Source organism: Naegleria lovaniensis (genome assembly GCF_003324165.1).
Source record: "Naegleria lovaniensis strain ATCC 30569 chromosome Unknown tig048, whole genome shotgun sequence".
Taxonomy (NCBI): domain Eukaryota; phylum Heterolobosea; class Eutetramitea; order Acrasida; family Naegleriidae; genus Naegleria; species Naegleria lovaniensis.
The window spans coordinates 245,009-259,556 of record NW_025407870.1 but is presented as its reverse complement, the minus strand read 5'-3'; the positions used below and the strand labels follow the sequence as shown (position 1 = coordinate 259,556).

At 36.3% G+C, this 14,548-nt stretch overlaps 9 protein-coding genes across 9 annotated transcripts; 4 read left to right on the top strand and 5 right to left on the bottom strand.

Moving 5' to 3' along the window:
• Positions 1–331: 331 nt before the first annotated feature.
• C9374_011216 (uncharacterized protein) lies at positions 332–791 on the top strand (the record flags this gene model as incomplete). The annotated part of the gene is made up of 3 exons (XM_044686847.1): positions 332–410; positions 460–659; positions 714–791. The coding sequence occupies 3 exons, from the start codon at positions 332–334 to the stop codon at positions 789–791; spliced, it is 357 nt and encodes a 118-aa protein (XP_044543311.1).
• Positions 792–981: 190 nt separating this feature from the next.
• Positions 982–3,549, top strand: C9374_011215 (uncharacterized protein; the record flags this gene model as incomplete). Its single annotated transcript, XM_044686846.1, has 1 exon — positions 982–3,549. One exon carries the CDS (start codon positions 982–984, stop codon positions 3,547–3,549), a length of 2,568 nt encoding a protein of 855 aa, XP_044543310.1.
• A 289-nt stretch (positions 3,550–3,838) lies between these two features.
• On the bottom strand, positions 3,839–4,296 carry C9374_011214 (uncharacterized protein; the record flags this gene model as incomplete). The annotated part of the gene is made up of 2 exons (XM_044686845.1): positions 3,839–3,946; positions 4,096–4,296. 2 exons carry the CDS (start codon positions 4,294–4,296, stop codon positions 3,839–3,841), a joined length of 309 nt encoding a protein of 102 aa, XP_044543309.1.
• Positions 4,297–4,934: 638 nt separating this feature from the next.
• Positions 4,935–6,889, bottom strand: C9374_011213 (uncharacterized protein; the record flags this gene model as incomplete). The annotated part of the gene is made up of 5 exons (XM_044686844.1): positions 4,935–5,341; positions 5,435–5,554; positions 5,614–6,013; positions 6,134–6,268; positions 6,395–6,889. 5 exons carry the CDS (start codon positions 6,887–6,889, stop codon positions 4,935–4,937), a joined length of 1,557 nt encoding a protein of 518 aa, XP_044543308.1.
• Positions 6,890–6,979: 90 nt separating this feature from the next.
• Positions 6,980–8,170, top strand: C9374_011212 (uncharacterized protein; the record flags this gene model as incomplete). Its single annotated transcript, XM_044686843.1, has 1 exon — positions 6,980–8,170. The coding sequence occupies one exon, from the start codon at positions 6,980–6,982 to the stop codon at positions 8,168–8,170; it is 1,191 nt and encodes a 396-aa protein (XP_044543307.1).
• Positions 8,171–8,199: 29 nt separating this feature from the next.
• C9374_011211 (uncharacterized protein) lies at positions 8,200–8,766 on the top strand (the record flags this gene model as incomplete). The annotated part of the gene is made up of 1 exon (XM_044686842.1): positions 8,200–8,766. One exon carries the CDS (start codon positions 8,200–8,202, stop codon positions 8,764–8,766), a length of 567 nt encoding a protein of 188 aa, XP_044543306.1.
• A 164-nt stretch (positions 8,767–8,930) lies between these two features.
• On the bottom strand, positions 8,931–10,800 carry C9374_011210 (uncharacterized protein; the record flags this gene model as incomplete). The annotated part of the gene is made up of 3 exons (XM_044686841.1): positions 8,931–9,122; positions 9,197–9,864; positions 9,918–10,800. 3 exons carry the CDS (start codon positions 10,798–10,800, stop codon positions 8,931–8,933), a joined length of 1,743 nt encoding a protein of 580 aa, XP_044543305.1.
• A 272-nt stretch (positions 10,801–11,072) lies between these two features.
• On the bottom strand, positions 11,073–13,883 carry C9374_011209 (uncharacterized protein; the record flags this gene model as incomplete). Its single annotated transcript, XM_044686840.1, has 2 exons — positions 11,073–13,568; positions 13,758–13,883. 2 exons carry the CDS (start codon positions 13,881–13,883, stop codon positions 11,073–11,075), a joined length of 2,622 nt encoding a protein of 873 aa, XP_044543304.1.
• A 313-nt stretch (positions 13,884–14,196) lies between these two features.
• On the bottom strand, positions 14,197–14,523 carry C9374_011208 (uncharacterized protein; the record flags this gene model as incomplete). The annotated part of the gene is made up of 1 exon (XM_044686838.1): positions 14,197–14,523. One exon carries the CDS (start codon positions 14,521–14,523, stop codon positions 14,197–14,199), a length of 327 nt encoding a protein of 108 aa, XP_044543303.1.
• Positions 14,524–14,548: the final 25 nt, after the last annotated feature.

Here is a 14,548-nt window from a genome sequence, read left to right as displayed (position 1 = left end):
TGACTTTCCAATGAGAAAGAATCTTTGAAAGAAGTGGAACGAAATATTCCCTCTAGCTTAACACCCCAGGCCTATCAACTCATAACAGACATGATTCGAAAATCTAAAAAGGGATGATATTGTAACATACAACTTAAGGATCTTTCTGATGTGACCAAATTGCTAATTAATTAATTAATTTTTCAATTGAACTCTCAGTTATTCCCATCCCGCCAACAATTACAAATTAAAAATACAAAAAATTAGTTGTACATGTCTCAACACGATTTCAACGGTTTGTATTTGTGTTTCAAAAAATCATCATCACCAACTTTGATCACTGAGATTAGGAATGTCCAACGGAGGTGAAGAGTCAAAGAGTATGTTCGTTGGAGCTAGTCTCCAATCTACCAATAATCAATTAGTGAAATGTAAGTAGGTTCCGAACACATCATTCAAATCATGATGACTGCGCGGAAGGCATTGAGGAATTACGATTAAGGAGGGATGAAGTTACAAGGCAGATTATAAAAGAAGAGGAAGAAAAGAATCGTATTCAAAACGAGCTTAGAGTGCTTTCAGAGAAGCTCAATCGCCTCAACGACGGTTTGAGCAGAAAATTACAAGCAAAACAAGAATATGAACGAACACTGCAAGAAACAGAGGCAGCTTATAACAAGGTATGTTACATGTAAGCTGTGAATACAATTAAATGAATACTCTTCGTGGATTAGATTTTGGAAAGTTCCCAAACACTATTGCATGTTTTGAAACGAGAAAGTGCAAGCCTTTCCAAGAAAGTCGGCCAATAGATTGCTTGCAGCAATAGATTATAGGCAGCTCCGATCAAACTATTCCATTAATTACAACCTCTCCAATGAACCTTTGAGATTTCATTCTCGTTGAATGCATGCTCTCACACTGCTCTGTTGCAGTTCCCATCCCTTCTTGAAATTTCCTTTATCAGACCAATAAATTTTTTAATTGTTAAAATGGAAAAAAATGTGTGCAAAGCGGCTCGTTGGGCATGATTCGGACCAAAGACTTTTCCGATGGCTTGCATCTCCCATACACAAGACTCTCGGTGTTTGGAATAACAGAAATTTTCCAACAATAATATTTAAAACATTTCTGATCCGATGTTTTTCTACGAGTAAATTAATACATGAAGCCAAGAGCCAAGAGAATAATTTTTCATCGTCTCATCACCATAGTAATCATCACAACAAATCATACACAGTGGCCAAGCCTCCTGAGCCACCAAAAATTGTACACGAGGAGCAAATTACTCTTTCTTTTAGCGACCCACAACCAAGCACAACTAATTTAACAAAATATAACCTCGGAAATCGTTCGTCTCGTATCCAACACCACATTCAAACCGAAAACAATGAAACACAACATGATACTAAGCCAACAAATGAGGCTCTAGCAGAATCCGCGAGACTATTGCTGCTTAAAAACGCAGAAGATGCCATTAACGTTATCAAAACGTCTTGTGAACTCGGTAGTGATGGAAGGATAAACATTATTCATTTACTTTCTCAAGAGGGTGGGGTTGAAGTTCTTTGGAGGCTTCATCAAGCATATTCTGAAATTGGAAATTTTGAAGAAATGAAGAATATTTATTTGACCGTTGAAGCACAGAAAAATATTGATGTCTTTATCAAAAACAGGTTTAAGGGAGAGTTTGTCAATTTGTATTCTAAAAGTGGAAATTTCAAAGCGGCATTTCATGTATTGGACGGTCTTCCAATTTCGTCAAAGTGGATTCAATTATTTATTAATGCATCACAACAAATATTGCAAAAAAATGTTGGTGAAGTGCATCACGTTATCAAGTATCTATCTCAGTTAATTAATCATAGAATGGATGAAATTAATAAGAAAATTATCAATCCAGATCATTTGTTAAAACCAGACCTAAATACACAAAATAAGGAAGTTGGAAAAACAACCACTAGTCAGCAGGTACATGATCACATCTCAAGGTCCGAGCCACTTGAAAACTCTCTTCGCAAAATTAGGATCTTTTTTGAAACCTTTGGTGCAAAGTCACATCTCAGCCGATTCGCTCTCATGATTGCTGAAGCCTACTCTTTTCTTGATGAACATGCCAACATTGAGACTATTTTCAACCATTTACTCGACTCAAAAAAAGAGAACGTGAAACATACGTATGCTACTACTATCAACCTCAGAAAATTGAAAACTTTAGCAATGCAGTCTCTGATATGGCAACAACGACACCAAGATGCTATCACTTTGTTTTTTGACAAAACTATACCTTCAGATAATGGTAGCTTTGAGCAATTAATGAAAGCGTTCATTGATCTGGGACAAATGGATTTTGCAATTTATTTATACAAAAAGTACATTACGAATCCGACAGTAGGCATATTTAGCGAGTTGGTTAAGGCGTACGTTTTAAAAGGATCATTACAAAAAGCAGAAGAAATAATGAGGGAGTTCTTGGAGGCCACTTTTATTCCACAGCATCGTAAAGTGGCTTTTCAAACATTGCTGCTAAAAGCATATGCTGAGAATCATCTCATTTATCAAGCTCAAAAATTATTTGATACCATCACTCAACCTGATAACAGATGCTACAATGAATTAATGAAAGCATATTGTAACATTGGCGATAGCGTGAAAGCTAGAGAAATTTTCAAAGTTATTCCTGAAAAGGACACAGTGAGTTACTTGTATCTGCTGGAAAGTTACTTGCTGGATTCTGATTCTAGATCAGCTCTCAAAGCGTATGAACACATTCCACAACCTACGAGTTCCCATGCGGATATTGTGATACGAACTATTTTGAGAGATGAGAATTATGGTGGCCTTGAACAAGCAATTCAATTTTTTAACACACTCGAACAGCCAGTATTGAGCACTCAGAAACACATATTGAGGGCGCTAGCAAAATTTGGCTCTGAGAAGGAAGTTTATGAATTTCTCGAAGCAATTCCCAACCCAGACATGGAGTGCTTGAGCTGTCTTTTATTGCATATATTTAAAAGTGGGAGTCCTGACATTGAAGCCGCTAAAAAAGTGTTTGACATGATTCCTCATCCTGATGGTATTTGTTATGGCTACATGATTTGTATTTATGGTAGAATTGGAGATTTAGAGATGGTGAACCAATTACTCCACCAATTTCCATCCACTTTTACAATGCAAGGATATTTCTATGCTTATATTGCCAACGATGAGACCAAACAGCTTCTAGAAGAGTATCCTCAACTGTTAGCGAAATATCCTCGTTGCTTTTCAACCAATGATGTGTATGTATCAGCAATAATGGAAGCAATTCGAAGTAGAAATGGAGAAGCAGCCCTTGAATTGTTTTTCATTTACATGGAACATGCAAGGACCAAGTTGGCTCGTGATCTTGCGTCACTTCTTGAATTTATTTGCCATGAAGGTAGTATTGAGAAATACAAAAGACTGCAGCCACTTATTCAAAAAATTGTGGAAGCTCTGCCGAAATGTGTCTCCACACCAAATGTTCGAGACAAAATAGACAAATTGGTAACAGACATCAAGGAGGTTTTGGAAACGGATGTTTAAAAACTCAATTTCTTCTTTAAATGTTATTGTGACAACATGTACAGATTATTTTATCTAGTCATCATGTTTACGTGGTGGGGGTTTGAACGCTTCTGGGTTTTTTTCCATCAACTCTCTCAATAAATCTTGCTTTTGTTTTTTCTTCGGATGTTGGTAATCCTAATTGTTTTTGACGTTGGTCATACATCATCTTTTCAACTGTTGCTCTTGCTTCTGGATCTAAATCGCTGAGCTTGGATGTTTCTGGTTCAATTTTTTTCGTGTCAATTTCAGCATCATTTTCTGTTAATTATTCCACCATTGCATGGTATTTGCTTTTGTAAAAAGACATGACTTCCTTCTTGTCATCAATTTGCCAAAACGAATCGTCCACAATAACTTTTTCATTTAATTTTCCCTGTGATAATGTAAGAATAAAAGTTGAACGAAAATATGAGATCATTCATCGGAATGTAAAATGATCAGCAAATTATAAGTATTGCATTAAATAAGAAATCAAGCATATTAATATCGCTTGTCATCATTCCGATCAAGAAAAACACCTACATCAATAATTGTTTCTCCTCCTTTGAGCCCAACTTTCAAATGATTTGGAGAAATCACCACATTTACTTGTTTTCCCGTGGTTCCTACTGGTACAGGAACATGGACGGTAACCTCTGCCAAGGTTTGAGTAAAAGAATACTTTTCATAGTCGGCTCCGTTGCCCTTGTTTGGGTTCTTTAATGAAGATGAGGATTCACTCATTTTTTTTGATTCGGAACGAACAACAGGAATTTCGGAATTGAAAGTGAATTGCTCCTCCACTAGTTTATAGGATACAATTTCTATGATCTCTATTTACATTGGAAATGGACACTTTGGACCAGATTGGAAATAAATTAATGTGAGGCTCCGAGAATGGATCTTCTACATTCTTCTTCATCTTGATTGCTCTTTCAAGAGCTTCCTTTTCCATTTCCTCAATTTTTGTAATGTTATTGATTTGAGGGGCATAATTTTAGGTTTACTCAAAATCTCGCTCAGAGTACTCTTCTCCGAGTAGACCAGTCCTGCTTTGGCAATCACTTCCGTTATCTTTTGCTCTTGATCCTATTCATATTTGTTTAAATTATTACATGTATACAACCATGAGTCATATCATCATCATGATCCGTAGAATGGACTTGCTGAGTTGAGGGATTGCCTTTTCATCTCTCTGAATACAAACCTTAGTGCTGCTGGGTGCCATTTTTTTATGCTGCTTTGGTGTTTGCTGAATTTCATACAACTCGACAATTTCAATTGAACTTCATTTCCATGTATTTGAAAAAAAAGAGGTGATATCATCATGGTCATTTCATGTGACAAATTGCGTCATGTTACAATCATTACATCCTCAATGACTATTGAGATAAAGACTCTTTGAATGAAAGTATTTCATCATAAAACACATGTTTGAATATTGAAAATAGCGTTTCATCATCGTCATTCACTTCTAGAGAATTTTCATCAATTTGTTTTGCTTCAAGAAGAGTATCATTTTGAAGATAGATGCAATTTGCAAAGTATTCATGTTGAAGAGCTTGTTGAATGGTTAATCTAGATTCAGGGTTCCATCTCAACATGCCCTTGAGAAGGTCTGCTTGTAATGGATGAAAATTTGAACAAATTTCATGGAGAATTGGTTGCTGATTATACTTGTTTGGATCGAGTTTGGACTGAAAATAATGAACAGATTTTTCTGTACCTTTAAGATCTTTCAATGAAGGGTAACCTAACACTTCACAGAATTTATGTAAATGGTCAAGAACTGTAATGTAGAAATGATGAGTTGAACCATGAAATTCAATGTCAATGTAAACAAAAAGAATGTATGTATCATTGAGCAGTTTTAAGAACTTACCACCATTCACCCGAAATAATTCTTTTTGCTTGAACAAGCCATGCTCAAGACAAAGTAATTCGAAGAAAATACATCCAACAGAGAATACATCGATCGCTGTGGTTTGTTGATGGTATTGCACTGCATGTTGTGAAAAAATTCGTTGGTTTCAAATTTCATAACAAAATGTTCCAACTTACTGACAACTTCAGGTGGCCGATAGTATCGAAAGCAAACGTAAGAGCTCCCCTTCTCAGTTTGTTGTTTTTTTGAGAGCCCAAAATCAGCCAAAACCACACGGTCTCCATCCATAAGTAAATTTTCTGGTTTTAAATCACGATGAATAATGTTAAAATTGTGCATGTAATTTAGTCCACATAGTATTTGGCACATAATATTTCTTGTAATGGTTGGTGAAATAGTTTCTTGCAGTATTCTGCTGTTGGACATGAAATTGGCTAAATTTCCATCCTTCATAAATTCCAGTACAATATATAAATCTTCAACTTCAAATGGGACTTCCTCAATTTGGGAGGGGGAATAAAACCCTTCCCACCGAAAACACTTGGTGAAACAGAGCCCATAATTTCTAAGTGAGGACTGTTTTGATTTCCCGTTATGTACATATCTACAAGTTTGACAATCTTGTGTAAATTAAACGGTAAAAGTTATTGTGACATGTTTGTCATATTATGTGTTGATGAATAAATTGTGACCTACATTTGGATGGCCATTAAGTAGTTTCATTATTTTAATTTCTCTCAGTAAATGCTTTCTGTGTCGTTTTGAAAACACATCTCCAATTTTCTTAATAGCAACTTCTCTTCCTCCGTTGTGATTATCAAATGCCTTGAACTGATTCGTATTGAAATTTGTAAAATAAAATTCCAAAGCATCAAGATTTGATTTTCAAAAAAGTCAAGTCACATACACAAATCAGGAAACGTTCAAAATCATGCAATTTAAGAATATTCTACTTACAACAATTCCAAAGCTTCCTATACCTAATGCTTTCACAAGCTCTCCCTCCATGCTATGTTTCAAGTCTGGTGTGTAACGTTCGGGTAGCAAAACTGTCGTGTCATAAGATCCTTTGTATTTCAAATATTTACAATAAAACATCTTTTTAGATTGGGGAGTTGTAGTACTTGTAAATAAATCCACACTGGCTGACTGTTGTCTTGATTGTTGCTGAACAACAGCAGCAGTGTCAATCGGTGAATCAATTTGTATCGTGAGGGATTTATGTTTAGTGGGAGTGCTTGATTTCCGGTTGAGAGAAAGGTGAAGATCATCGGAAGCTGTTGCATGACGGTGATGATTCGTACAAGACTGAATGGATCCCGATGAGGATTGATCCATAGAGAAGGAATTCAAAATACCGTCATGATGATCCTCGGAACGTGTGGTGAGATGATGAATACCATCCGATTGCATCAAGCCTTCTTCTTGCTTCTCATCTTGATTTAAATTCATTTTTTAAGATTTAAATCTCAAATCGGCAAGAGTAAAAAGGAATAGCTTCAACCTTATTCTCCCGCCACTTCAAATTACAAAAAAAAAGAAATGAAAAGACCAAGCTCCAGGTCAGGCTCATTTTCATCCACTTCACCAGCTTCGAGTTCAGGCAGCAGCAACGCACGAAGTTCTCTCAATGGAATTATTTCGGTTCAAAGAATAAAAAATACGGCCAATGAAAATCCATACATTGATGAGGATGAAGATTTGAAATATCATAATTATTCGGAACGAAAATTAAAACAACCAATTGGACAAACGATTATGGAATTATCAAATTCCTCAACGATGAAGAATACTACCAGAAAGTCTCAGAATGCTAGTTTGAACGGATCCAGTAGTGCCATTCCGCCATCCAACGGACCACAGTCCGAATCCATCACTAAATCATCGTTTAAAACAAAAGAAGAAACAATTTTAGAGGAAGAATATATTCGTAATTTACAAAAACAAATTAATTTACTTTCTACAGAGTTGGACTTGCAAAAGAAAGTGAATCAGGAACGAGAACGAAAAATGGCTGAAAAGACAGACGCGTTGGAAGATCCCATTCTAACCCTAAAGAAAAAATTTGCAGAAAAGGATGAGATTAATCATCATTATATTGAAAAGTTTCAACAGGAAATTGCAGATCGTGAAAATACCATTGTCAAGCTCAAAGAAAAATACAAGAAATGGAAAAACAAGAATGTTCAAGAACGAGAATCTGCAAAACAAGAGATACGAAGCCTCCATGAAAAGTACGTACCTGAAGTGATCAAGTTAGAGAAGCAAGTGGACATGCTTCAATTACGTCTCAAGCAAGAACAAACAGAAAATGAAAGAAAGAATGAAGATGCCAAACAATTCCTGAAAGAGATTGGAGAAATTACCAAACAAGTAGATTTCCTCAAAATGCAAAAAGATCAAACCGAAAAGCAATTACAGCCTCTTATGGACGAATTGTCACAAGTGAAAAAAGAGCTTTTGAGCTACAATACAGATCGTGATAAAGACAAGAATGAGATTGAATCATTGAAAGGTAGACTTTCAAAGTACGAAAAGGAGTGGGAAGATGCTGTTCATCAGCTCAAGAAAAAAGAGTTGGAGACAAAACAGCTAGAACTCGACAAGGAATTGCTTTGTGCTGAAAGAGATAAGGTGAAGGAGCAAGTTGTGACGCTAAATAACAAGAATAACGAGCTTGATACACAAATAACCAAACTTCAAACAAAACTCAACGAGACCCAATGGATTTAACTCGATTAAAGGTAAATTATGAAAGTGTGATGAAGGAAAAAACAAGACAGGAGAAAGACAATGAAAGAGCTCAAACCGAATTTAGAGACAATCAAATCAAATATGAAGAGATGAAGCGACAGTACAAAGAATTGCAAAACAAACTTCAAAGCAAAGAAGAAGAGTTAAAATCGTTCCTTCACACACAATTCAATGCGCTCAAGGTCAAGAATGAAAACCTGGAAAACACCCTAAAAGAACTATCAAGTCAAAACGAGGTGCTTCGAAATGAGAACAGGAAGCTCGCTCAGGAAAACGAGAAATTATCCAAAGATCACGAAATGTGGAATGCAGAGAAAGAGCAGTATGAAAAGAACGACATTCAACGAAGAATATTGGTGAAGAAGCTTAAAAACCAGCTCAAACTTTCAATGGCTGTCACTGCCATTGACAAGCAGCAACTATCGACAATTTTCAAATCAAACGTGAACATTGCAGAATCAATCAAGTCGCTAATGGATGTCATCAAAGAAGGAAACGAAATTAGTGAAGAAGAAAAACAGTTTATGAATCAATCTCAACCCACAAAAGAACCAAGTGAAAGCACAAAGCGATAACACATGTGTTCTGTTAAATTGGAAACGGTCAGAATCATTTAAAATTTCATCTTCTCAAGCACTGGGAGCTGCTTGTGAAAGCGAGAATCTTCTAAAGGAAAATATGGATTGATTCATAGTCATCCAGAGTCGAATGTCACAATCAAAGTAATTGCCAAGGATGCTCAATTATGCACAGACATACTGCTTGTTATTTTACGAATATACTCCTGAAGGAAATAGCTCTTCTTTATCACCTCGAAATTTCTAACGGTGCTACTAAACCATTCTGCTTGAGACATTTTCTTGAAGACTGGTTTTGGCATGGTGTGAATACCTTTCTTTAGAATATTAAAAGATTCCGCAATGTCTTCAATCTATGCAATCGTGATCACAATACAGTACACAATTGTGTTAACAATTCACTCAAATTTGTAACAAATATTCATACCTTCTTAGATGTAAAGGGAATCATAAAGAAATTCACAGTTTCGTTTTTCTTAAAATTGTGATGCCACATATGTGGATGGATATGGCCGTTTTTTCTAAAGTATGTACTCGAAAAGTACGAATCAAGCAATGCTTGCATGTGCTTAATATTCAATTCGCTCATATCCCTAGGTTGTACCTTGTTGAAAACAAAAACAATTTCAGGAACATGTCCTTCAAGAGTAGCTGCTGCAGAGGAAGAAACCTTTCCACACTGAGTAATGCTTGGTACTCCTTGCTGTAACATTCTAATTGTTTGAATAAATTGAAACATTTTGAATTGTTCAAGCGCATCTGATTGATGATCCAACATGACAATAACGACATGTGCAACACTGAACACAAATAACGCAATTTGAAGACTAGTAATGTCAACAAAACTCTCTAATGCAGCAATTGATACCGCCTCAACAGAGGGCTCAAATGACTTAGATCCGCTAGAAGTGAGTCCCATACTGTGTCCAGATGTGGAATAGTAGCCACTGCCGCTCGTTGGATGTTGAACTTGAGAAGCAAACAAAGGTTGGGTATCAATAAATATTTGCTGATCTGAAGTTCTATAAATGTCAACTCCACTGGTCTTATATTTGCAATCCAGAAAGCACTCCACATCTTCAACAGCAAAAACCTCTCTATTCCAATGAGAGAATTTAAAAGAAGAGATTTACCACTTCCTTGCTTACCAATAACTCCAATAACGGAATAGTTATTGCTTTCAGTAGATAATTGCTTGTCGTTTGGGAATAGATTTGCAAGTTGTTGTAGGTGATTGGATTGCAATTCCAGAATACTATTAAATGATCCCGAAGCAATTTCGTGAATAAGACTTAGTCCCTTGTCGGTAAATCCTTGAATAATGGGATGATCTGGAAGCTTTAGTGCTGCAACTGATGATGTACTTGGTTTGTTTGCCTCGAGTTGACCTCCATTCAACTCTTTGGAGGATACGGCTCTTGTGGCAATGTTTACTGCTTGCGTCACATTGGCCGAAGTATAATTCTGGCTTATAATATCTCCTAAATGTGTTTGTGAAGAGGTTTGAGAAGTGTTTGCAGTACCCTTGGGTGCTGTACCACTTGTTGGCTTTTGTAACAATTGAATACCTCCCGGAGTAGTTGTTGTTGCTGAAGTGCTTATACCATTAGATGGTACTTGTGGTTCGGTTTGACCTCTCTTTGGTGCCAATATTTGTGGAGTACCTTTGATTTGAACGTTGGGTTTGGAAACTAGACTTTTGTACGTGGGCTTTGGAGATGTAATCATCATACCTTTGCCTTCGTGCGATGATGATCCCTTTCCTGCTCCCGATGAAGTCATGGGGGTAGTGTCTTTGGTGCCATAGAATTGGGATGGTTGAGGCTGCTTCTTTCTTGATCCTCCACTACTACTCGTACCACCACTGCTATTGGAATTTACTCTTGCCGATGATGTTCCATTGTTGTTGTTGTTATTGCTGTTGTTATTTGCATTCATTGTAATATTAATTTGACCACCAGTACTATGAGCGATAAACCTCGAATTTGATTGTGATAATGATGATGGTTGTTGTTGCTGGTGTTGATTCATACTCGGTTCATTTCAACATATCAGCCGCTTTGTATTACCAATTTGAGAATTAATAATTTCGGATAGATTGATACAAATCTTCAATCGGATATCAGGCCTGATCTAATGAATGTTCAATCACCTCTGATGTAAACAAGTAAAATTATGAACAAATCAATACTAATGGGGTGATGAAAAGAAGAACAAGCAAAACAATTTTTTTGAATAAAAAATTAAAAACATTTGGATTTCATTTCGGCAATCAATTAAAAACCCCATGTTGATTATGTCTCTCATAGTTGAATTTGATTCAAGTGTTGTTTCATCTCCTCTTCCTTTTGTTCTCTCAACCCAGACATTCCTTGCAAAGCATGAGGTGGAAAATAACATTCACTGAACTTGTCTAATTGTGAGGAGAAGATGGCAAGTTCTTCCTCTTCACTATAAAAAGCACCCTCAATGAGAGAAGTACTCTCACTTCCACTATTCAAACTCAAGAAGGAAAAGCCACTCGTGTCTTGAGAAGTTGTTGTTGCTGAAGAGGCAGAGGGTACAAATGTAGTCCTGTAAGAAGCTGTCCAATAAAAGCAATACACCACACTCAATATCAATATGAGAGACATGAGGAAGAGATGAATATAAGTCACATCACCAGTCTTGGCAAAGAATAGAGTAATGTAAATTTGAGCAAGGATGAGACATGCAAAGGTTTTTTGTACAACCATCTTGTTTCTCTCTCGGTAGGAAGTTATGTCTGGTGAGATTTTGAATCGAGCTCGATCATTCTTTGAGCACAATCTTGAAATATTGTATCGATCCACAATATGCTTGACTAAAAAGTAGAAAAATCCAACAGGTAAAACAAGTGGAACGAATACAGAAAAGGTCAATAAAATTCCAAAGTAACTGGTTAAATATCCATATTCGAGAGGAAGGTCAAATTCAGCAATGGTGGTTGCTTGTTCCTTTTCTTCCTCAGTCACACTCTTAAATCTCAAATAGAAATATTTGATGAGATCTTTCATTCGAATAATGTCAACAAAACATCCTAATAATGCATACTGAATGACATAGTTCAAGAAGAAGGCACCTGATTGAGGTAAAAATAATCGATCGAACAATGTTCTCCAATCTTCTCCACTTCCTTCTGTTTGGAAATAACGTAAAATACCATCCAATGATGTCAACAAACAAACTGGAAGTACCAATGTTGACAAAATCAAGTAAATAAATAATCTCAATAGGTAAACTCGAGACTCTTGGGAGTAGGCCTTATATTTCTCCAATGAAGTTAATATTGGAATAGTCATTGGCAATAATTGTGTCACTAAGAAGAGTAATAGAGTTGGTAAATAGTGGAAAAGTAAATCTCCAGTGTATCCACTTGCTTGTTTCAATTGATTGAATGCAGCAGCAGCTTCTGGAATTCTGTTTGCAATTGTTTGAATTGCAGACACAATAGCAAGAGGACTTGTGAAAAAGAGCAACAAAATGAGAAGAGCAATATTCACAAAACCAACTCGAACACCTCTTTGCTTACTCGTCACTGCATAATTCTTCCAATTAATGTCACTTGGTTCGTAGGTACGAGGTTCAATTCGGAAATCAAGTCCTTCATTAGTTTTGAACCATTTCAACCCATTCATGGATTGAGCTTTGCACTCCGAGGCATCATGAATGGATTTAAAAATGATATGACCATATCCAGTTGCTTTTGGCATCATCTCAAATGTGTGTTCCCAATCAGAAATCTGTTGTTCTAATTTTTCTTTCTGATCATACCAATAATTCAAAGCGTCTACTCTCTCAACAATTTTTGAACAGCAATTGGCTTTCTTGGAGCTTGATTCAAACAATTTGATCAATTTCACATGCTTGTTCGTTTCATTTTTCACATATTCATAGTGTTTGATATGTTGGAGAGCGTTTTGATATTCCTCTTCAATTTTGATTCGTTCACTCGTGTCATGAATTAATCGACATGAATAAATTCTCATGTTCGGGAATGCACTTTCAACGGCTTTTCTAAATTTCATGTTATCAGTGCACTCTACTGGAAGATCCTTCACAAGAACGCTGTAATTGCTGACCATGCTGTAGGTCGATCCGTAGCCAGAGGGAGTACTCGACACATTCAATAGTCGCTCGTCACTATTATTCGCTCCAATTGATTCATGGTTCGTGTGACCACTAGTAGTAGTAGTAGTAGTAGAGGATGATGATCCAGTGTCACAAGTTCCTCCTCCACCATCCATGTTAATATATTGTGTCACAAACTTGGATGAAGAAAATCGGTACAATAAAAACAATATCAAGAGTGAAAAAGCATAAAACAAGATCACATGGGCATACATTCGATCAGGAAGTGACAAGACCATATTCACACTGGTTCGATACAGAAACGAAGAGGTCTCAATTTGAGTCGTATTCACAAGACTTGAATTGACAATGGTAGGCGTTCCTGTCAAATGCAATGGTAACAAACAACTTAGCCCAACAACTGTCGCAAATCCAAAAAACAAAATGAATTGATGTTGATACCACAAATACACGCTCACTTCTTGTCCATATAATTTTCCAATTTTCACATATTCACTTTCAAGGAATAACCAAGAATAGAGTCGATAAAAGAAGCGATAGAGAACATTTTGTGAAGTGGAGGATGGAGAGGATAAATTGGGTGATGATGTACCACTGCTGCTGCTACTCAACGATGGTTGCTTCTTCTTCTTCCATAATCTTAAATTTTGAAGACAACAAAATAAAATCAATAATCCCAATAAAAATACCTGATTTGGAAAATACATGTGTGACATCATAGTAATTACGATCATGAAGTTTTGAATGATAATAATTCAATGGTTGATTCGTGAAATTGTGTGATGTTTAACATAAAAGAATTTTTGATGATCGGAAAGATGATGATGATTCACAACAACCAAATAAATAATTATTACACTCGAACACGATCTACTTACACAACCATCAAGAATGAGAATAAAACTGACACCGCTATGATTGGATTGTAATTGCAATACTTGTGAAGAATTCAATGCATTGGTCGTGATGGACGTGATGGGATTTTCATTCAAAAGACTTGTCATCCTCGTGTGTGTTTGAGTGCTACGCCAATGTCAGTATTGTAATTTTTTTTATTCTCTGAAAGGTTGTGAAAGAATTACGAGAATTTCTGATGAACCAACAACATTGCTGACCTGTTTGAAATAATGTTGATAATAAAGAAGAAACATACTTGACCTATAATAATGATCATGCCGGCATTCCCTCATTCAAGTATTTTCAAAAAGTTTCAAAATATTTCATTCTTACACATCATGATCCATGGTTCTCTTGGACATTTCCAACTCAAATTCACTCCAGCCTTAATGGCTCGAGCACTCAAAAACTGTCCATTTTCTACTCGTCCTTCCAAAGGTAATTGCACTTCTCCTTAAATTTATATTCATTTCTCATGGTAATATTAAATCGTCCCATTCCAAATTGTTCTCCCATACTGTGTCGAATTTCCTCATTCGAAATGGTATTTGGGTAAATTTTAGGAACTGAATGAAAGACCATGCGTGAACGTCCTCCAAAGATGACGACATCTCCACTGTGCAACAGCACTTGTTGGATGTCATTGTCATGAGTATCGAGAGAATTTCTATTTTGAAAGAGAGCATCATTTCCCAATGAAATGGATACCACAGGTCGAGTGAATTCTAAATGTTGTTGAGTGCTCATATTCGGAATGGTATCTGCATGAAAA